The 23,608-nt window shown below is 31.8% G+C and overlaps 1 protein-coding gene across 5 annotated transcripts in view; it reads right to left on the bottom strand.

Annotated features, from left to right (window-relative positions):
- Positions 1-23,608, bottom strand: part of LRP1B (LDL receptor related protein 1B) — a 1,798,389-nt gene that overhangs the window by 212,383 nt on the left and 1,562,398 nt on the right. For all 5 annotated transcript variants that reach the window (XR_012497488.1, XM_074335786.1, XM_074335783.1 and 2 more), the window contains 4 exons: positions 19,241-19,326; positions 13,520-13,642; positions 11,259-11,440; positions 4,847-5,046 (listed from right to left, as the gene is read on the bottom strand). Coding sequence is in view for 4 of the 5 variants with exons in the window: in XM_074335786.1 (XP_074191887.1) it covers positions 4,847-5,046; positions 11,259-11,440; positions 13,520-13,642; positions 19,241-19,326 (591 nt within the window). In the remaining variant the exon portion in view is untranslated. The remainder of the gene's footprint in view (positions 1-4,846; positions 5,047-11,258; positions 11,441-13,519; positions 13,643-19,240; positions 19,327-23,608) is intronic.

Here is a 23,608-nt window from a genome sequence, read left to right on the forward strand (position 1 = left end):
AACAAGTGTTGGAGAGGCTGTGGAGAAAAAGGAACCCTCATATACCGTTGGTGGGAATGCAGATTGGTGCAGCTGCTATGGAAGGCAGTGTGGAGGTTCGTCAAAAAATTAAGAATAGAATTGCCATAGGATCCTACAATCCCTCTCCTGGAGATCTACCCCAAAAATCTGAAAACATTTATCCAAGAAGACATATGTGCTCCAACGTTTATTGAAGCTCTATTTACGGTGGTCAAGATATGGAAACAACCAAAGTGTCCTTCGGTAGATGAATGGATAAAGAAGTTGTGGTATATATATACACAGTGGAATAATATTCGGGCATAAGAAAAGATGAAATAGTAACATTTGTGAAAACATGGATGGGTCTTGAGATTACAATGCTAAGCAAAAAAAGTCAGACAGAAAAAGTAGAGAATCATATGATTTCACTGGTATGTGGTATGTAAAACTGAAAAAGACAAACAAATGAAGGAACAAAAACTCATAGACACAGATAATAGTTTAGTGGTTACTAGAGGGTAAGAGGGGAAAGGGGTGATAGATGAGGGTAAAGGGGATAAAATATATGGCGATGGAAAGAGAACTGACACTGGGTGGTGAACACAATGTGATATATAGATGATGTATTACAGAACTGTATATCTGAAAGCTATGTAACTTTACTAATAATTGTCACCCCAATAAATTTTAACTAAAAAAAAGAAGAATCTCTAAAGTATATTTAGTATTGGTATATCTTAATTCTTCAAAAAATGTACATATATATATGAAATTAGTAAGTCATCAGAATAGTGGGTTCTTTTTCCCTAGTTAACTGGATAATAATATAAATCATTCAATTAATATTTGCAACTCGACCACCAATATATCTGCTATGTCAAGTTTACAGATCTCTCCTATTTATTCTGCTAAATAATTATTGAACATAAAACTTTATCTCCATTCCCACAGCTATAATCACTTCAAGTATTTTCTCCTAAAATATTTTAACAGCCTTTAAATTGGTTGCCCTTCCAGGGTCTTTCATTTTCCATGCAGTTGTCAAATCTAATACTAGCACTCTATCAACTAAACTCCATCAATGGCTTCCTGTAACCTAAAGGATAAATTCCAAATTATTTAGCATACAAGGCCTGTCACAATCTGACCCCAATTTGCCCTTCTTCATCTAATGTCATTATCTCCCTGTTACAGGACTTCAGGTGATAGCCAAATTGTATAAACCCCATGCTGTTTCAAAACTCTATTACATCTTGCACATATGACTCCCTATGTGTGAAGAATCCTTCCTACATTTTCCCATATGGAGAGTTTGTACTATACCTCTCAGATTTCTCAAGGAACTCCACACTTCAGTAAAGGCTTCCCTACTCCTACCTGCATTTTCATAGTATTTTGCATATACCTCTAACCCCAATCTAATTTACATCTTTATCTGTACCTCAGTTTTCCCATTAAACTACAAGTGCTTTAAAGACAGGGACTTATTCATTTATGTAACTCCATGATCTAGCATAATGTGTGTGTAGCACAGAAAGCTACATCAGTAAATGTTTGTTGAATGAACAGTGAACGGATGAATGAATGGACAGATACAATGGGAAGGAATCAGAGAAATAATAAATAAAAAAATAAATAAATAAATAAATAAATCACTGAAAATTCAATTTAAAATAAACTGACTCAGTTATCCAGCAGCATGCCTACTATTCTATGGTATTATATTATTATCATTATTATTATATTTCACATCCTTATAGAATTATTAGAATACAAACCAATTGAATGATATACATAGTCACTAAGGAGAGGTTCACGTGACTACAACTGCAGCTTAATGTTCTAAAACTAGCAAACTGATTGGTGTGTTTCTGTTTTGCTTTGTTTTAGTTTTTGTTTTGCAGTGTAGTGTTTGGACTTGGTAAGAAGGTGTGTTGGGTAGAGGAGGTAGCAAAGAAATATGATTAAAATACTCAAGCAAATTGTAAGTTACATGTACCTCAGAGGTAATCTGATACATGTTTAAAACACGTATTCAGAACCTTTAGAAATTCCTGGGCTGGACAAATAATAAGTTAATGCTTCATTTATGGAATTACTACATCGTTTAAATCAGAACATAGTTTGGGGGAAAGCTTTCTAAAGTGTAATGTCCTACTCAAAGTTTAATTTTTCTCTATTATTAAAATTTGACTTATGAAAAAGAACCATAATTCTGACATTTCTCATTCATCCTCATATTCTCAAATTACTTTGTCAGGGTTGGTATACCTCATTCTTTTGATGAGCTCTAGTTCCAGTTTTAATACAAAGAATAAATGAGAATAATTTTTCTAGTCTGGTTAAGAGAAAAAAGTGGTCAGTGATCAAACTAACACAAAAGTTATTATTGATATAAAAGTGTCATTTTGCACCTCCAAATACACACATAAGAAACAACAGTAGTCTCTGTATCTTTATGAGGTAAATGCAAGGATCAGAAAAATCCCATTTCTCTTACAAACATGGTAAATGGATGGCTTTTTTTCATTGGCTATGGAATTTGGCATAATTCAAGCTGCCCGCAATTAGCAGCTCATTAGTAACTACCAGGTAATTATTGGCTTGCATTGAGATATTGGCAGATGCCTGATAAGACACTTAATGAATTGTTCATTAGTGTTTCTGAGAAAGCTTTCAGGAGAAAAGATTTCTAAAGTTAGCAACTCTTTCACTTTCCTTTTCTCCCCCTTTAAGCCTGAAGGTATTTTCAAAATCAAATTTTAAAATGTTAGTAACATCATACCTTAATATCTTTCCACCAAAACATTTTTCTTTTTAATAGATTTTGTACCATTTTCCCAGCTATATATGTCTCTCTACCCAGAGTCAACAAAAGAACCATGATTGAGGAACATCCATTTACATGCATTTAATTTTGTATTAAGTTTTCAAAGCATTAGTCATCTACATGTCTGGCATAATTGTTAAAAATTAGTAGGAAATGAAATCAGAAGTTTCTAATAGACAACATTTTTAACTAACATTTAAAAAAATTTAAAAATAGGTGTAAATGAAAATAGGATAATACTTGCCCGGTAATATGTTATTAATGTTCATCTATCTGGCTAGAAATTGTTTACATTTTTATTGTACATGAAATTTCAGCACAAAATAATACATTCACAACAACCTAGTACTTCATATAGATGCTAAATATGGACAGGTCCATGGATACATGGGAAAAATACTGATTACCAAAATAAAACTTTCCACTAAATCATCTAAAAATGTTCCAAAACATTACATTATTGATTCTTTGGAGGAGATATAACTGCTGAATGCTAAGTGTGATTTCAATTTGTCAACATTACTTTTGCTGTGATTAAAATCCTAAAGTGATATTTAAAACATTCTTCGCTCAAATTACATTCTGTAGAGTTTCTTTATATCCATAATTGGAATGCCAACACCTAAATAAATGACCCATCCAGCTACACTTCCCCTACCTCAATGTTCTTACCCTTAAAAAAGAACCTCTAAAAGTTTTCTGTCAGCATTTTTTGTTAGAAGGATATGTTTGTTTAAATATTAACTGAGAGGGACTAGTGCAAAATTATGAAAAAGTGTGACTTCAGTGACTTTTACTTTTCATTCATTCATTCATCCATTCATTCATTCATTCATTCAGTGGCCCCACCCTTCTCTGGACTGTATACATTTTCTGGGCCTCATATGATTAGATTATCGTTAATTCTCTCTTCCTTACCATCCCTCTTCTTTCCCTCCTTCAGGGGTCTTGTTTTAAGCTTACTGTAGAGAAGAAAACAACCTAATTAACTAAACCATACTAACATGTAAGCTTTATTTGGTATCTCTGTGATGTTTGTACTTTATGAGATGGTTGAAGATGAAAACACATAAGAACAAAGGTGTAATTAGGTCATTGGAAATCAGTAACAATGTATTTCTCTTCTTCATTCAGGGAAAAAAAATCTAATCCTTAAATAGCCACCTACTTCTCAAATATTTCAAGTGGTCATTTGAATTTTTCATGGTTTCTGTTCTATCCATGTCATCTACATCTATACCCCATTCTTTTTTACTATGTCTTTCTCCATTGCTCTTCTTAATTCCTTCATCCTCAGCTATTTTTTTTTTATGATTTCTCCCTCGTCCCTAATTCTAGTGTTACTTGCCTCATATCCAATTGCTTCATTCACTTGCTTTATACTTAGAGTTTTTTAATCTACTCAGCTATAACATATAGAAAAATAAAATATCTGTAGGATTTTATATTCATTCATATTTAAATTATGAACATTCCTGAATATTACTCTAATTTGATAGCTGTTTTCTATGTTAATTTTCGTTGCCATTGTTGACTAGATGATGATAAATTTAACCATGTATATGATATAATAAATAACTTTTAAATAATATTGCTTCAGTGTCTTTAAAGAACTATGCTTTTACTTAGAGTTTTAAGAAAACCCAATCCTGCCACATTGCAATAATCGCCATATGTTTACAAGCTAATATTCTTTTGTTTAAATTTAATTAGGATGCATGTTTATATTAACTTATAAAAATATTGCTAATTTACTATGAAAACTGTTTGGAAAAGTACAATCAGAGAAAACCTAGACAGTAGCAAAATTATTTTTATGAAAGATTATAAAAATTCTGAATAAACATATCTAGTTTCTTATTTACCAATGTTGTCAGAAAGGAGCATAATAATGAAACCTTAAATTAAGAAATGTATTTGATGAAAGTATACATAATGAATATATATGTTTTTTTCTAAATACATAATTTATGCACTGGTAAAATATTGAATAATTTGTGCTCCTGAACCAACCTTTGTGTCTATGAGATCCATCCATGTTGCTAAATTCAATGTGATTTTCATCAGCCCAGTAGAGTCTATGGTTGACATAATCTATTGTTAGTGCCATAGGTCTAGAAATCTTGGTTTCTATGACAACACTCTGATTGGTTCCATCCATTCCAACACGGCCAATGTGAGGATATTCACAGCAGTCAATCCAATACAAATACCTGGGAAAGAAAATCAGTAGCGATTTTGTTTACAGACACTCAAGGAGTAAAACATCACACAATATTTCACTTATTTGCTCAGCTACTCCCAAATTAATTTTTGGTATCTTTCTGAATTGCAGCTTCTAAAAAGCGTAAGATCATGCAAACTTTTCTTATTATGTTTTGATAACATATAACATGCTTTTAAGTATCCTCAGAAATAGTAAAAATATCCGTTACCACTATTGTACTGGAGTGGAGTGGGGCTGAGACCAGTGTTGGGCCTTCTAATAATTTTAAACACACTTCTTTAAGTATACAAACTCATATATGTAATATTTCCATAAGTGTTAACAAATTATAGATGCCCAAAACTAATAGATGTAAACCTCCAAAATGCAATATAATGTTGGAGGAATAAAAGTATTCAGATAAATTTTTTTCTTTTCGTTTGTTACCTATGATTTATAGATGATGTAATACAGAATTGTACACCTGAAATCTATGTAACTTTACTAACAATTGTCACCCAATAAACTTTAATTTAAAAAAAATCAACATGAGTATAGAGAAGAGCATTACATTTGCCTGAATCTGCAATTATTCAATGCTGTAATTTTTTATAAATAAGTAAAGCTGAAAAATGAAAACTTCAGTTAAAATGTCAAAAGAGTTCTAAATTTCACCCATATAAAATGTAAAGTTTACCTATGATCACATCTACAAATCTTAACCCCAAATCATACCTATTCTGTAAGTTACAACCTAATGTAAATTTATAAAAGAACATCTGTTTGTAACCATAACAACAGGCTTTTGTTATTCCTGAGGATGTCTTTTATACTTTAATATACTTATTTAAAATAAATTAAAATAGAAGTCTGTTCTTAGTTTCCATTATTTTTATTTCTGAATTTGGGGAATAAATTCAGAGAAGTTTCCTCCAGCTGTAATTATTTCTGATTTGGAATTATAAAACCAATTCTTGATGTTCATCTCCTCTGTGTTTTTGCCTAAATATGGGAATATAGTTTACAACATTGGCAGGATAATGTTTTTGTTTTTGTTTTACGTGACAGTTTAGTTTAATAAAATATTTCTGTGTTTCCCCACAGAAATCTAAAACTGAATTTTCATTCTAGGTATGCCTTTCATTTCCTCACAACAAAAGTTCCCTTATGACACTTTCTTTGAAACATGCAGGTTATTTACATACCAGTATATTGGTTTGTGCATAGATGCAGGTACAGTGTCCCTGTAGTTATAACCCTATATGCTGTGTACATCCAGTGACCCATTTATTATTTGCCTCTACAGTGAATTAATAATTTTTGTTAGGTACAAACAATGATTAAACTATGGACCTTACACAAAAGAAACTCACTTTCTAGATAGAGAAGTAGATAGTTTTAATATACAGTCAGATATACACCTGAAACTAATGTTATATACCAATTATACCTCAATAAAAATAAACAAATAATTAAAAAATAAATAAAAGTTGCATAATGTTATTTGTTCAGCATATGGTGTCTACTTAGACACGACTAAGGAATGCTTCACAGAAGAAGCGATATTTTTTGCTGTTGTTGGAAGAATGGAAAGTTATTCCAACTGGAGAAAAAGCAGAAAGGCATCCAAGGAAGAAGGAATAGCAAGGTACATAAGCATAAATGTGTTTTTTCCTAATTTATTTGCATTATTGTTATACATATTGGCAATAATTGATACAGATACTGAGTGTATAAAGTGTCCTTCAATATATTTTCATTAAAATATATTGCAAATATATTGCAAATTCAAATATATTAAAATATATTGCAAAAATATCATCTAATATTCTTTCCCTATGTTATTGCTAATAGACTAGTAGGAAAGGAGAACAAATGAAAATATACTTAAAAATAAAGTGACGAATGCACTGCACAACTAAAGCCGAAGTAGAATAATATTGTATGTCAACTACAAGCAAATATACATATGCATATGTGTGTGTATACATATATATGCATATATATATACATGCATATATATGGATATGGATATATATATATGGTGTATGGTTCAGGGGAGGTAGAATATAGCATAAGGAAGATAGTCAATGGTATTGTAACAGTTATATATAATTTGAAAGGGGTAGTAGCTTGGGGGAGGGAGGTTATCACTTTATAAGGGGGTGTAAATGGTTAACAATTATGTTGCTTTGTACACCTGAAAATAATAAAAAATAAAAAATAAAAACAAAGAATGCTTGCAATGATTTAGGCAGTTTATTTTTTATTTCCAAAAAACTCATATCATCTATATTTAAAATTTTGTAAGAAGGCTAATTGTTTAAAAAACAAAGTGTAATTATCTTTTCTTTTTCTTATCCCTTGTTTGGATGGTTCTTGAAGAACATGCTCAGAATCCAAGATCATTTTGTTACAAGAAATGCTAATGTGATGAAATAGAGAAACTACAGAATCAAAGCTTGAAAACTGCGTTAATCCCCACTTTAATATCTAATTATCAAAATGAGCCTGAGGAAGTCACTTGCCCATTTTGAGGATGAATGTTCTTATATACACTGTAAGGATAATAGTAAAAATAATCATCTTTCCCAGAGACACTGAGTAAACAGTACAAGCATCTGAATTGATAAAATTCAAAGATAACTTTTTAATTCATAAAATGCTATAGAAGTGGTATTATCTTCATCGTCATCATTATTATACGGGGACTCCCAATCCTAATAGGTCTACACATTGTTCATTTCCTTTTCTTATGTCTGCCCCTTTGCCTGAATTCCTTATATTCTCAGGAAATTATTCCTCTATTTACCTGTTTGCCCAAGCAAGAAGCCTTGTAAGGTTTGTTCTGTTGTTGCTGTTGTGTTTTGTTTTGTTTTGAATATTCATAGCTTTTTTATGCTATAAAGAGAACTGGTATTAAAGTTCCACATTTATGTATACTTAATTTGTTCTAACAATTTGGGTTCTTCCCAAGGTGACATGCTCTTGTATGTGCCTTTGCTTTCCTGGAAAGCTTGTTCATTTTCTTTTTTTTTTTTTAATTAAAGTTCATTCGGGTGACAATGGTTAGTAAAGTTACATTGGTTTCAGGGGTACGATTTTGCAATACGTCATCTCTATATCACATTGTGTGTTCACCACTCAGAGTCAGGTCTCCTTCCATCACCATATATTTGATCCCTTTTCCCCTCATCTACCTCCCTCTGGTAGGCTTGTTGTTTTTGCCTGAAGCACCTTCTGCTCTGATGTGCACCTCACTACCTGGCTAATTCTTACTCCACCCATCCTGTCTAGAAAACTTTCTCTGACCCTAATTTAGATAGTAACATTTTCTCTTTTCTCTACTTTATGAGTCATTGCATTATATTCTAATTATTTACTTATCTGTCTATCCACAGAACGGTGAAATAATTGGAAACAGATACTGTGCCTTTTATTTCTATACTCCTACCTAGAACAGTGCTAGACATACACTATGCTAAAGTAATATGAGTTAAACGAATGAATGAGTAGGTAAATTTATTTTCTGTTATCTAGGAATAGCACATATTCCCTTTAATGACTATTATAATGGTTTTTTGTTATTATGATAACCTGAATTGACATCTTAATCATCCAAAAAGATAAAGTTATGCTTAGTACAGTTTTAACATAGAATTTTCCATTCTACTTCAAATATGTGTGTGTGTGTATCTATACATATACATATACATATATGTATATGTATATGTATAGATACACATATATTCTGCATAAATGACTTTTATAAATATCAAATGTAAATAATTTGGATTACCCAAAATTTATGATAAATTAGAACACTGATTCCCAAACTAAACTAGATAACGAAATTATTACAATAATTGAATTTCAGCTGAATTTAAATGTCACAACCAGGAAGATGATTGGTCTACTCGTATCTTCTTTAGCACTCTCAGTAACCACCGTATCCAAAAATTGATATATTGTGATTATTAGCATATTATTAAAAGATAGAAAAGACCACCAAGCTACTTCCTAAATGTTTAGTGCTTCATTATGTTAGTCCCATGATCTTTATTCTCCATTAAACAAATCCTTCCCCAATCCCTCACTAAATATCAGTCTAGAAACCACATTTCTCAAAGAAACCGAAGGCAGTATCATTGACATATTTAAAATATATGCAAATAACTATGGTAATCTAATGTAGGAAGATTAAATCCCAATTTTATTAAATAATCTTACAATTTAAGCTATCATTTTTATAGCATGATTGCACACTATTTGGGAAGGTACGGCATTTTCAATCTGTAGCTCAACTCTAAAAGCTAATATCGAAGTTACCCTTTTGTCTCACTTTGAGGAACTAAGACAACAGCATGGACAGAAAGGTGTCATTACATTTTACCTGTTAGAATAGGTGGCTTTAATTGTTTCATAAAAAGGTCTAATTTTTATCTCTTTCTTTAGTTATAATATGGCATATTCATATCATAACCCAAATATTATACAAAAATGAAATCAAGAGAGTTTTTCATAACATCTACAATGATTTAATACTTCACTGTTTTAATTGGCACATTTGGTGATTGGGTTCCTGTTGATGATAACTTAAGGCCGCTTTCAGTTTATGGGGTAATAACTATAATCTAGGAGAAATAAATCTTAAAGCTAGATTTAGCTGTGTTCACTAGGCTAGGATGCAGTTTTTGCATTATAACTATGAAATTCCAAAATGCTGTTATTATCAATAGGTCTTGTACTTTCATTTAGAAAATGAAGCATCTTGAGTAGTAGAAAATGAGAAGCTAAGCCAGTCATATTGACTTTGAAGAACAAAACAACGGTTAGGGCACAGTAAAACAAATGTATTTTGATAAAATACAAAGGGAATTAAATTAATCATATTTTTATGAATGAATGATGATAACCAAATTTAGTATGTTTGTTCATTATTTCTTGAAACTTATAGAAACCGACTCTCTTATGACACTGTTTCAGTTAAAATAGAATTGACACTTTTGAAATTTCTGTTACTATGGTAAATAAATATTTTTAAAAGTAACAAAAGGGATCCATAATTACATAGTAAAAAGTTAAAACCTGCATATTACCTTGGAAACAGAATAATACTTACAGTACACAAATTTTCTCTATTGGGTACTGCTTTTACCCAAATTAATGTTTAAAATTAAGCTGTAAAATTATGACGTGATTACTTTGCCAATTATAAACATAAGGGGCCAAATAAACAGAGTCAGTATATTAGCAAGAAGCAAAATCTAATTGTTGCATATGGTATGGTAAATGCAGTGATTTGGTGAAACATATGTGAAACTAATTTAGAAGAAAAGTTAGAGCACTACAGTTATAAACTTGCTCCTGTGAATGTGTCCTATTTTAAAACATAAAAGTTTTCTCTAAATTTGTTATTTTAATGAGCGTGTTGGGCAGGTTGAACTTCTGCAGAGATCATTTTGGAGTATGTGTTCACTCTAAATTATAGTGCAAAAAACAATGGAAAGACATGCCTTCTCTACCTACCAAAACAACATAATTGAAAGTAAATGATAATGGTCATAATCTATAGAACTTTAGCAAACACACAAGAGACTATGTTGACACCTTAATGTGTATTCATCCCTCATTTGAAATCTCCAGCCTTCTGTCCTTGATCCTGACAATGACTTGTTTGTTCTCCATTCTCACAATGAAATGCCAATGAATCACAGAGCCAATAGGAATCTTTTGTGATATTGCCACTGTGTGATTCCTTTTGAATACATGCATAATGCACCTTGCTATGTATTTTCCATGGATACTACTCATGTCTCCTGCTCTAAAGTGGCACAGAAATTACATCATCTGTATTTGTGACTACCACATACACTGCAAAACATGATCCAAGTGTTTGTTCTTCGTGTGTCTTTGCTCCAAGATTTAAAGGCACTAAAACAGAAGAAATCTGTACTTTTTATTCATTTCCACAATATATTTATTGATTAGTTAGAAAGTTGTGTTTAAAACTTTAAAATATACTCGCTGTAAAATCCCATCATTTAAAAATAATTTCACGGCAATAGTCACCTTTCTATTTTTGATTTATCTATAAGAATATCTGTACATTCACACTTAATGGTTTCCATGTTAAAAACTACAAAACAGGATTTACCACACTGCATGTAATCCACAGTCTTAAATCCTAATTTAAGATGTTCAATGCTTGTTACAAACCCAGCTCGAGGATCTAAAGACAGGTCCCTGGGAAACTTCAGCTTTTTGCTAACGAGTATAGTAGGGTATAATCCATTGAGTTTGGATACTTCAATGATCCTTTTTTCTGTGTCAGACCAATAGAGGTTTTTTCCAATCCAATCGACAGCAAGCGCATTGGGGACGGCTGTGTTATGTACTACCTAACAAAATAAGAATTTTAGAAGTTAACAATGTAAATGTCTAGAGTAAGAACAGAACAGTCACTTCTTGATTTTTATAGAGATATGTAATTCTATTTACACATTAGAAATGAAATTTAGATAAGTATAATTAATACATAGAACAAATTACCCTACTAAAATTTCTTACTTATATTTGAGAAATTACCTAATATGTAATCAGGCCCCTAGAAAGTATACACAGGTTTAAGAACAAAACACCTAAATAATTTTTTTTTAAAAAGCTGATGGACACCTGCACAGTTATTGGTTACATTTTTATTATAGTTTGCTTGTCTTAATATTTGGGGCAAAAATTCTATCTCACACAAAAATCCACGCACACGCACACACACACACACACAATTATTTATATTTATCTTTAACAGTTTCTAGAGGAGATACTAATAGCATTGACCACTCCCCCAACTGCTCTTGCCCTAATTAAATGATCTACTACAAGGACAGAAAACACACACACACACACACACACACATTCACTCAAGGTAGAACATACATTAAGTATTTTAACTTAACCAAAGAAAGTAAAATTATTCTCATACAACTATTGTGCTCATTTGTAACCCATGTCAATATCAAATATAATAAGGATGTAAGCTTTTTATGTACAGATACAATGCATATAAAATAATCAAAATTTTTTTATCTACATGACTGCTATTTCTGAGTTTTCAGTGCTTTGAGGACTGTATGAAAGAAATAATTGAAACTGTATATAAACCAATAGTTACAGTTAGAGGGAAAAAAAACACTAGTGAAATTTTATAGTAATTTCCTAAATGCCATAAATAGTAAAGATATTAAAAAACAAAAACAAAAATAAAAACCTGTTTGTTTATAACATGAACATTTTCAGCAATTACTGATATCAATCTACCACAGTGAATTGTATAACATCTTTTCTTCTTTCCCCCAGATTCCAAATTTGGAAAATAGTCATGTCTGATAATTTTAATGAAAATCAATGAATTATTAATCCCAAAGGATGAAAGATGCATTTTGCAACCCTATATTATGACATAATTTAAAGAAGTAATGAGATAATACTGGCAAGTCAGTAGTGAATTAACGTCCTTTAAAAATATTAAATCATTTTCAAAAAATATAAAGATAACCAAACCTTTTAAATGTCTGATAAAAAATATGATCAAGTTCGAGTAATATAATTTTGAGTTTTTATATACAATATCAAATAATTAAATTATGAAACAAAAATATATATTTCCTTGTTCTTCATCATATGTTGATATTTCGCTATATAAACCATCACTGAACACAGTTGTACATCACTAGACCCCAACCTACTGGTGGTTGTGTACACAGATTTCAAGATTTTATTAATATTTTCAAAATTGCTTCTACGAAATATGTCTGTGTGATATTATACATGGCTAAAGAAGTTAAAGTAATTAATGGATTCTACCTACTTGTATTTAAACTTCTTTTTAATAAATTTGCTGTATATATACAGTGCAAATAACTTTGTTTTGAAACTTGAGATAACATAGAAATGGTCCTAAGTATCTCATATCTAGAATGTGACATGTTTAATTATGATGCTGTCTAATCGGAACATTCATGATTTTACACAAATGCATTCAATTATTTCCATCTACAGTAGGTTAACTTTAATAGTGTTATAGTTTTAACCTATAATTTAATAATTATTTTTTTCAATTACACATTCTCAGACTCTATTTTTTATTTTATATAAATCAACATAATTGACCTGAAGTACTAATCTTTCAAGCTGAAAGCATCCATTACATTTTCTAGCGATGTGACTAAGGGTCCAAATTTTATTTTCTCAATTTCATTTTTATGTGATTGCAAGTAATAGTGTTATAATGAAACCTAAGGATAAAAAAACCTCATATTTCATATTTAAAATATATATTAAACTTACATTGTAAAATGTGAAATTCAAACAATCCTAATACATTCTATGAGTTGTATCATTACCACCAAATAACATTGTCTATTCAATTCAACCACACCAATAAAATATCCAATAATCCCATTACTGTGATATGTAGTTACCTTAATATCACTTCCATTTAAACACATTCTATTTATGCGACTGCCATTGGGTCGGCTGGAATCAATCCAATAGATGAATTCTTCTCTGTAATCAAAGTCTATAGCAATAACATTGTTTAATCCCTAAAAATAAAAATAAAATAATAATAAAAAATGAATGTGTTTGAATAATAGTCAATAGAAATTATTTGAAATGTTTTAGGAATTTATAAAAATCACTATCTCCCTTTGTACCTAAATATTTATGGTTATTACAAGAATAGCATTTGTAGCCAATTCTTTTTAGAAGCATCACTTGTTTACATTCCCCAACACCATACATTTAAAATGTTGCATTATTTATTTGAAAATATTTTCTGAGTAAGCCACAGCAATTTCAGAATGTTTATAGATAATGGTTTAAGTAAATAGACAGTAAGGAAAACAAACAAACAAACAACAACAAAGCACCCTGCTTTGGGGAATAAAGTGAAAGATTCTCACTTTAGGTTAATATTAAATGTAAATTTGATGTTATCATTGTCTGTTCTGTAGAGTAACTAGAAAAGAACACACATCTAAGATGGAGAAACAGAAGATCCCTGAAGATTTATGATGATCCCTGGACAGCCATTTGATTAAAGTCAGAAAAGAAGGTTTAAGAATTTTAAAGCTTTTGTCTCAAATATATAAATGAGATCTTCTTCTCCTCCTCTTCCTACTCTTCTTCTTCCTCCTCCTCCTCCTCCTCCTCCTCCTCCTTTTTTTTTTTCCTTTTCATGTTTTAAGTGGCCCATTAGGTAATACAATGCCATATTCAAAGTTAAACGTTATAACCTTAGATGAATATTTGACCAAAGTTGAACTGGATAGTCAACATCTTTTTTCCCCCACGTGGTGGAAATATGAGAAAACACCTCACTTTAGATGCCTGGTTATGCATTTTTAAGGAGGTACCAAAACTGAACAGGAATTCAGCGGATGAGTTTCTGGATGCTACAGCTCCTTGGGTTAGCAGTTCTGCTGTTTGATTTTGTTTGAGGATTGTTCATCAGTTATCTGGGAATTGAAATGATTACTTAGGGGTTAGTTTAATTCTGATTTATTGTTAGGGTTCATAGATTTACTACCCCAATGGGCTAACAAAACTTGGATCAGAATTTCAATTGTGTTAACTCATTTTAAGGCTTGAATCATTTATTAATATATCAATTCTCATGGATTAAAAAAATAATAATAGATACTACAGACAGTTGGTGAAGCCCCAAGAAATCTTTACTATATCTTTATATCTAACGTAAGCTTGCTTACATCAATATTCCCCCTAAAGATGTAATTAAGTCTCAATTAGTTTAGGAGTAATTTATGAGCAATTGCAGTCCTATAGATGAGGATTAACAACTTCAGAGAGATAAGTTTTTTTATTTGCTTTGGTTTGGTTTCTGGGAGGAAGGATGGTATTTGCCAATCTGATTTCAGTTTCCATATCTATTTTCAAAATTTAGAATTTGTTGATAATTACACTGCATTAGATTTATATAGTTATTTACAAGAATCAGGCCAAAACTAAATTATTAGTGTTAGGATTTTATTTCTTTATAATCATCTCCAAGACTATGGATAGCTTATGCATAGAAGCAGCTCAGAGAAGGTTCTTACAAATATTGCTTTTGTTTCTTTTCTTCTGACAGTAGGGCTAATGTCTAATAGTGATGGTTTTAAAATCATAGGTTCAAATCTTATGTTTTTATTGACATTACGGGAGCAATCTCTTTTTCTTCACCTCCAGATTATAAAGGTAACCTGAAATAGCCCATGCCCACAGAATAGTGTGCCATTGACCATAAACAAAATACAAGGAAGTAAAAATGATGCAGTGTAAATTCCTCACTATGCCCAGATGAATAAATTCACTGATGACATGATTAGTCAAGAATAATGACTATACATGCTAAACAAACAAACAAAAACATTGTTTGTCACAGATTCAAAAGATTCACTCAAACTCATTCATTAAAAACTGGAGGACTCCTTAACTAAATGTACTTAAGTATGCATATCTAGGAAATTGCCTATGTAAAACGAATCGAGGTTCTAAAATATATATTGAACATATTCCAAGTTTCATAGAGGGTTTACTAAATATATTTCAATGGTAGTCTATAACATTCTTTACATTCAAATGCTTTTTTCACCATGTAAATAAGATAAATGGGTTAAGGTTCTGCGATGGGTCAGCAATTCAGATGGATATAGATAAATCACAGAATTAGAGAGAAATGGTACAGAGAAACCTGCTAACTTTATAAAGCAAAGATTTACCCATGATCCTTAGTCATAGAAATATTATTCTATTCCTTTCTTTGTAACAATCAATTTATATAATAAAATCCAATTCCAAATTTAGTTAAATCAGGTATTAATATAATAAACTAAAGTTTTAAATGTAGAGAAATTGAAGCTGAATTCTGACATATCTTTCTAAACTTGTCATTTTTCTACAGCTTACCCTTCATCCCAACAGAAAACAGTGCAATGCTGTTTGCAGGATCATATGCAAGGAACATTAAAACAGCAGTGGGCATGGTCAAAATAATGTCTAAAAACTATAGTCACCCCAGTGATTTCAGAGCTGAAAATTGGTTTCCTCAAAATCCTATTTGCTTTTTTCATTTCTGTAGCTGAAGATTTGTACCCTTTGGTTCAAGATGATTAATTTAGGAAATTGTGTTTTGTTTCTCTACACAATTTTACTGGAATAAAAGGCACTGTTAGAATTGAATCAGATAACATACTGGAAAGCTACTTGATTTTCATTTCTAAATGTTATACACTATATTTTCTAAATGTGGTGTATGAATTTGTTATAGTTGGTCTAGCTATAACTAAATTCTAGACTACACAGGGTAAGAAAAAAAAAATCTACCAGTTTTTATAATTAGATGCTACAAAGGTTCCTGAGATCATTACTGATGATAACAGAGACCAAAACTCAAAACTCATGATGTTAAGATAAATCGTTCTTCCTAAATAACTTATACAAAAGATTCCCAAATAATTAAGGCAAGGATGTTGTTGTCTTTTCATTTATTTTGACTGAGAGAAAATGTGGAGAGATAATTACTTTTCTTTTCTACCTCATTCTCCATATGTAGACAAATCTCTGAGGGGGGTAAATGGTTTTTTCCTACCTAGAACTTCTTGGAATTTTCTATAATGCTATGACAAAGTTGTGGATAAAAATATAGCCTCTGGAAGAAATGATATATTTCAAACAGCATGCAGTCAAAACTGGATGTAAGGGTTATCTTTACTATTTGGGGGGTCTTTGTTTCCTTAATCAATGGTCACCATTAATAAATGCTTTCCCAAAACACAGGTATTCAGAGTCCTCATGAGTTTCCTCATCTTCCTCATTCCCTCTTTATTTTCATAAACACTGCACTAAGAAAACTGTCTGAAATTTATCCCACTTAGGTATCAGTGATTGACAACAGTCTAAAATTATGCCACCAGGAAAAAAGTGTTATCTGAAAGCATGCGTTAAAGTGGTTTGGTTATATGAAATGGTTTTAAATGATGCATAGAAGAAAAAAATCATTTTGCTCCATTAAGAACGATCTCTGATACCATATTAGCTATGAAAGACAACAAAAGAGATATCAACAGACACGTCCAGAGCCACAGGGTTGGAAAATGAAGCAAGAAGCTGCCATTTATGCTCTGTTATGGGTCTTTCATGAAGTCAGTAAATAGTGTTCCTATATTGGTGGAACAACTGAGCTAGAGTATCCCAAAAAGAGAACTTTCTCTTAAGATAGCACAGCCAAAAAAAAAAAAAAGAAATGCTAAAAAATAATAATAATAACAAATAAAAAAACACACACGATTTAGGAAAGATAAAATGAACATGTCCTTTTTCCAGAGACCATGCAAGCAAATCAATGGCTGGCACACATAACTTGGATAGTATGGAGGGCATATGGAGATCTACTGCAAGCTAAATAATTTTCAGTATCTTGTAATTTTGCTATAAGCTTAAAATTAGATTGTACAGAAAAATATAAATTAAATTAAATAATGCAGAAAATCATTTGGCTTGCAAAAACATTTCTGTTTTAAAGCAGTTATACATACTTGAACTTTTGCCCTATGAATATTCATCTCTTATAGACATGAGAGAGTTGCCTAATTTCTACATTTTTAATAGATTTCTGTTTAGTTTTTATAAGCAACATGAAAATATTTTATATTTTATTCAATCACCTCAGGGCACAGAATTAGAGAGAGAAGCAGTTTGATCCATTGGATGTTGGTAGCAAATCCAAATTCAAGAGCAAGAGACTAAACCTCACCGATATTCATAACTAAGGAAGGTATATATGTGGCAAGCACATGGCAAGTTTGAGGACTCTAGTGATTTGGAAAGCATGGGCTCCATGTCAAAGTGGTAGCTGCTACACTGCACAGTTTGGATTATGGCCATTCAGGGATGTGAGCCCAGCACTGCTACACCTTCATATTTTTTTTTTTTGAGTAGCTAGAAGTCTGGATTTTCATGTGAAATTTTCATTTTTAATCGGAACTAAGAGGAAAGCTGGAAAATCCAACTCCGTCAGTAAGAGTCAATATCATACTTGCGAATGAATATTTGCACTTAAAATAAAATTAAATCCTTAAGCAAAATTAATGAAACTCGAACAACAACCGTGAAGGAATCTATCAGTGGGGTGTCAAAAACAATTTTAATTAAGTATTCTTTATGTTGTTGAAAAATTACATGAATGGCTTCTTTTGCCTATGCCTGATGCTGGCATAAATACATTACAAGAATAAGAACAATCCTTATTTTTGGCACACTTATTCTAGACAGTGCTTTCACATGTTCATGTCACTACAGTTTGGGATGGAGAGAAATTTGAAGCAGAGCAGATACAAAATGAATCATCCCAAAGAAGCTCTTTCTCCTGACAACTAGAAACATGCTATAATTAACTGTATGTGATTTCTCTAGTACATGTAGTAGTCACGTTAATTTTAATCATTTGATTTTTGCTATTTATACTGCAGACTGGGAGGGGGAAATAAATGTGGTGAGCAATTCACAGCTTTCTATCATGTGATAAAATGGAAATTATACATTTTCATATCAAATAACATATATAAATAAACTCTGACAATAGGACTCAAACATCAAAACAGAAATCCAGATTCTATTTGGTTTTGGGATGGGTTGAGAGATGACGAGGGTAAGACTGAAAGTATGTGCTTTGCCACCATTTAACCATGACTGGGTTACAAACACACATTTAGTTCTTTGCTAATTTCAAATTTTAAACACTAGGGATCATCCTGTTTTATTTCTTTCTCCATGCGCAGAAACTTGAAAGATGTTTATATTTAAATTCCAAGATGGGGGAGGGATGGAAACAATTTGGGTAATCCAACAAATACCTTAAAAGAGAATTTTAGGCTTTCTAAAATCTAGCTATTCTTGAGATAGTTGTTGCTTTACGTTTATTATACTTTGAATCTTTTACTTTCTTTGATGTAATGTGACAAATTCAGAGCATCACATGGACAATTCAAACAAAATAAAATTGATGGTAATCTCATAAACATAAATGCAGGCAGCCATCAATAGTGCTTCATAAATTCTAACTGTGAGGTATTTCTATGGTTCTAACACACAAATAGAGTAGCCATAATGAATATTATGAAATCATCATGGGATTGTTATACCTGTTTTAAAAGCGTGTAGTTGGAGCCATCAGTGCTAATTTTCCTTATCTCATGATGATCAGCAAGAATTAGAAACGGTTCTTCATCTAAATACCAAGACAAAAAACACATTAGACTTTTCATATGTATGGTTTTCAACTCTGTTTTGTTTCAATTTCATTTCTGAAATGACATAAATTCAAATGCACTTCCCTCTGGTAGATTAATTGTTAAAATATTCATACTGAGCACCTCCGTTGCTATTAAGATGGAAAAAAAATGAAAACAAAAACAAATACCTAGACAGAACAAAAAACGAACGTAATTCTATCCCAAACCCTCTCTTTCCATCAATTTTCTTGAATGTTGAATTATCTATTTTATTTGAAATTAGTAGAAATATCTGCTGTTATAATCTGAATTTTGAAATGAATTTAAAAAGCTACCCTTATATTGCATGCGTACAATATATATAAACATTCAACCAAAATTTTTTTTTGATAATCAAATAACTACCTTACTATCTAAGAATAACTTTGATGAAAACCAAAAGTATCGTTGCCTCCATGTAATTTTTTTTCATTTGCCTGGGGATTTTTCTTAAATACTTTCTGAAGTACAGGATCTATAATCTCTATTAATTTTACCTTTCCTCATAAGTCTTTTTTTTAATCCTTTAATAGTCTTTATTTCCTTCTTATTGTTTGTCCAATATCTGTTAGTATCTCATTTTTCTAGAATCTAGAAAAGATAATAATAAAAAGAATCTGACTATGCTCCAAAAATATGAATATCCTCTAGACCTTTAGATTGGTTTTCTCAACAGAATTTATTTGGAAACAAAATGGACTCTTAAATAAAAGCTATTCAGAAAGTTTTGTATAGTATATTTATTTGACTATGGATCTGACTAATTTAAAATAAATTTGACCACATTCTTGATTGTTATAATCCTAGATCAATGAAAACCTTGTCTAAATATCTTTGTGTCTAAGATGTATTCATATACTTAGTTGCCAGGTAAGTGAATTTAATGTCAGTAGAAATTAGAAAAACAAAATTAAAAAGTAGTCATTTTATGTAATTTAACGTAAATTTCATTGCAAATCATTTACAGTTATAGAATTTCTGTCCTGTTTAATTTATGTCCTGAATTATTACTTTCTTCTTCTTAACATCTAGCTCCACAGTAAATATATAAAACATAGGGTGATATATTACGTTTTAGTGTACTCTATGTCAGGGATTACAAATGTGTGTCACACATGCGGGACATCTCCTTCCATCAGTGATGGCAGTATCCTCAATCAATCAATCATTGGAGCTAAATTGAGACTCAGAATCCTATTCAACAGAGTCAGCTCTCAAGTTGCTGATGCCTTGTCATCCCTGTCAATGCAGTCTCAATTTGTAAATATAAAATTAATTAATCATGCTTTACATCAATAGTTAAGAAATTCTGTTCTTTACAATTTAAATTTAAGACTTTAAACCATAAGACTCCTAGAAGAAATCACAGAGAAAAAAGCTCCTTGATATAGGTCTTGGTAATGATTTTTTGGATATGACACAAAAAACACAAGCAATCAAAGCAAAATAAATAAGGGAGTGCATCAAATTAAAAAGCTTCTGCAAATAAAAGAAACAATCAATATAACAAAACGGCAACCTATGGAATGGGAGAAAATATTTGGAAACCATGTCGGATACAGGGTTAAAATCTGAAATATGTAAGAACTCATTAAACTTCACTACAAAAATAAAAGAAAAACCTGATTAAAAAGTCAGAGAAAATGAGTAGATATTTTTGCAAGGAAGGCATAAACAAGGAGGCCAATAGGTACGTGAAAAGATGCTCAAGAGCCACAACCTGTGCCAAAACCTCTCTTGGGTGGCTCTGGGGGACCTATGGGCCTGAGGCAAGCAGTGACTGGCTATGGTGCTCAGGGCTTTTTTGTGAAGTTGTCATGGGTCAGGCTCTGGTGCAAGAACTGAAAGTGTATTAACTTTGAAAAAAACACCGCCAACATCCTGTGACTCCCTGAAACCCCACCCTTCCCACCTAGTCCTGCATTGTCAGGGGCTCTCTAGACTCCTGGGTCTACCCCACAAGCTGCAGAAGCCTTTCACAGTGGTGGCTGACTTGTGCCTGCGTGGGGAACATGTGGTGGTGGGCAGTGAGCTATAACTTGTGCTACAGCCTCTCTTGAGTTGCTGTCGGGGATCTGCAGGCCCTGGACGAATGGTGGCTAGCTGCGGTTTTGTCAGGGCTTTTGTGAGGTGGTCACAGGCCAGGTACTGCCCCGAGGTAAGCAGGGGCTGGCTGTGGTGTTCTCAGAGCTTTTGTGAAGTGGTCACAGCCCAGGCACTGGAACAGAGATGAATCTGCATTAACCTTATAAAAACAACCAGACATGCCCAGCTAGTGCTGCATCCCTGGAGGTACTCTCAAGATTGGGTCACTTAGCCCAACCTATGCAACTAAGGAGGTTCTTTGAGCAGCTGAGCCTTGCAGGCAGGACAACGGGCAGGTTCACAGTGAGGCCACCCCAAAGGCCATAGTAACCAAAACAGCATGGTATTGGCATAAAAACAGACAAGTAGATGAATGAAATAGAATAGAGAGCTCAGAAATAAATCCATGCCTATATAGTCATTTAATCTATAGCAAAGGAAGCAAGTCTTTACACTGTTTAAAAGACAGTGTATTCAATAAATGCTACTGGGAAAACTGGACAGATACATGCTAAACAAAATGAAACTGGACCACCTTCTTCCACCATATGCAAAGAATAAACTCAAAATGGGTTGTAGACTTCGATGTAAAACCTGTGAAACCATAAAACTCATAGAACAAAATAATAGGATGTAAACTCTAAGACATTACTCTTAGTAATATTTTTACTGATATATCTCCTTGGGCAAGGATAACAAACAAAAAATATAAACAAATGAGACTACATCAAACTAAAAAGTTTTTCACATCAAAGGAAATCATTAACAAAATGAAAAGACATCCTACTGAATGGGAGAAGATATTTGCCAATTACACATCTGATAAGGGGTTAATATCCAAAATCTATTAAAAGAAAAAACAAAACAAACAAACAAACAAAAACTCATACAGTTCAACACACAAAAAAACAAACAACCCAATTGAAAAATGGGCAGAGGACTTGAATAGACATTTTTCCAAAGAGGACTTACAGATGGCCAATGGATATATGAAAAGATGCTGAATGTCAGTAATCATCAGAAAAATTCAAATAAAAACCACAACGAGATACTGGCTCACACCTGTCAGAATGGCTATCATCAATAAATCAAAAAATAACAAGTGTTGGCGAGGATGTAGAGAAAAAGGAACCCACGTGTACTGTTGGTGGGATTGTAAACTGGTGTAGCCACTATGGAAAACAGAAAACAGTGTGGAGTTTTTTCAAGAAATAATAAATAAATAAATAAATAAATAAATACATAAATACATAAAAATAAAAAATAAAAATAAATAAATAAATAAATAAATAAATAAATAAAAGAACTCCTGGGTACTTACCCAAAGATATCCAAAACACTAATTTGAAAAAAAAAAAAAATGTATCCCTATGTTTACTGCACTGCTATTCACAATGGCCAAGATATGGAAACAACCGAAATGTCCATCAATAGACAATTGGATAAAGCGATTGTGGTACATTTATATAATGGAGTATTACTCTGACATAAAAAAGAATGAAATCTTACCATTTGCAACAACATAGGTAGACCTGGAGGGTATTATGCTAAGTGAAATAAGTCAGACTGAGAAAGACAAATACCACATAATCTCACTTATATGTGGAATCTAAAGAACAAAGTAAATTAACAAAACAGAAATAGACTAGATACAGATAACAAACTGATGGTGCTGGATGGAGGGGTCTTAGGGGATGGGGGAGAAGGTGAAGGGAAAAAGTACAGATTGGTAGTCACAAAATAGTCACAAGGATGTGAAATACAATATGAGAAATATAGTCAATAATGCTGCGAAAACTATGCATGGTATCAGATGAGTACTATACTTATGATGGGATCACTTCATAAATCACATGAATGCCTAACCAGGTGCTGCACACCTGAAACTAATATAAAAAAAATGTTGAATGTCAACTATAATTATATATACTCATGAGATGTAAAGTACAGTATAGCGAATATTGTGAATGGTATTTTAATAGCTATATACAGCGCCTGATGGGTAGTAGACTTGTTGGCATTGTCGCTTTGTGAGGTGTGTAAATGTCTAATGATTATGTTGCTTTCTACACCTGAAATTAATAATAAAAGAAGAAGATTAAAAAGAGATGCTCAAGAGTACTAATCATTAGAGAAATATAAATCAAAACCACA

Source organism: Rhinolophus sinicus, linkage group LG01, assembly GCF_036562045.2.
Source record: "Rhinolophus sinicus isolate RSC01 linkage group LG01, ASM3656204v1, whole genome shotgun sequence".
Classification (NCBI taxonomy): domain Eukaryota; kingdom Metazoa; phylum Chordata; class Mammalia; order Chiroptera; family Rhinolophidae; genus Rhinolophus; species Rhinolophus sinicus.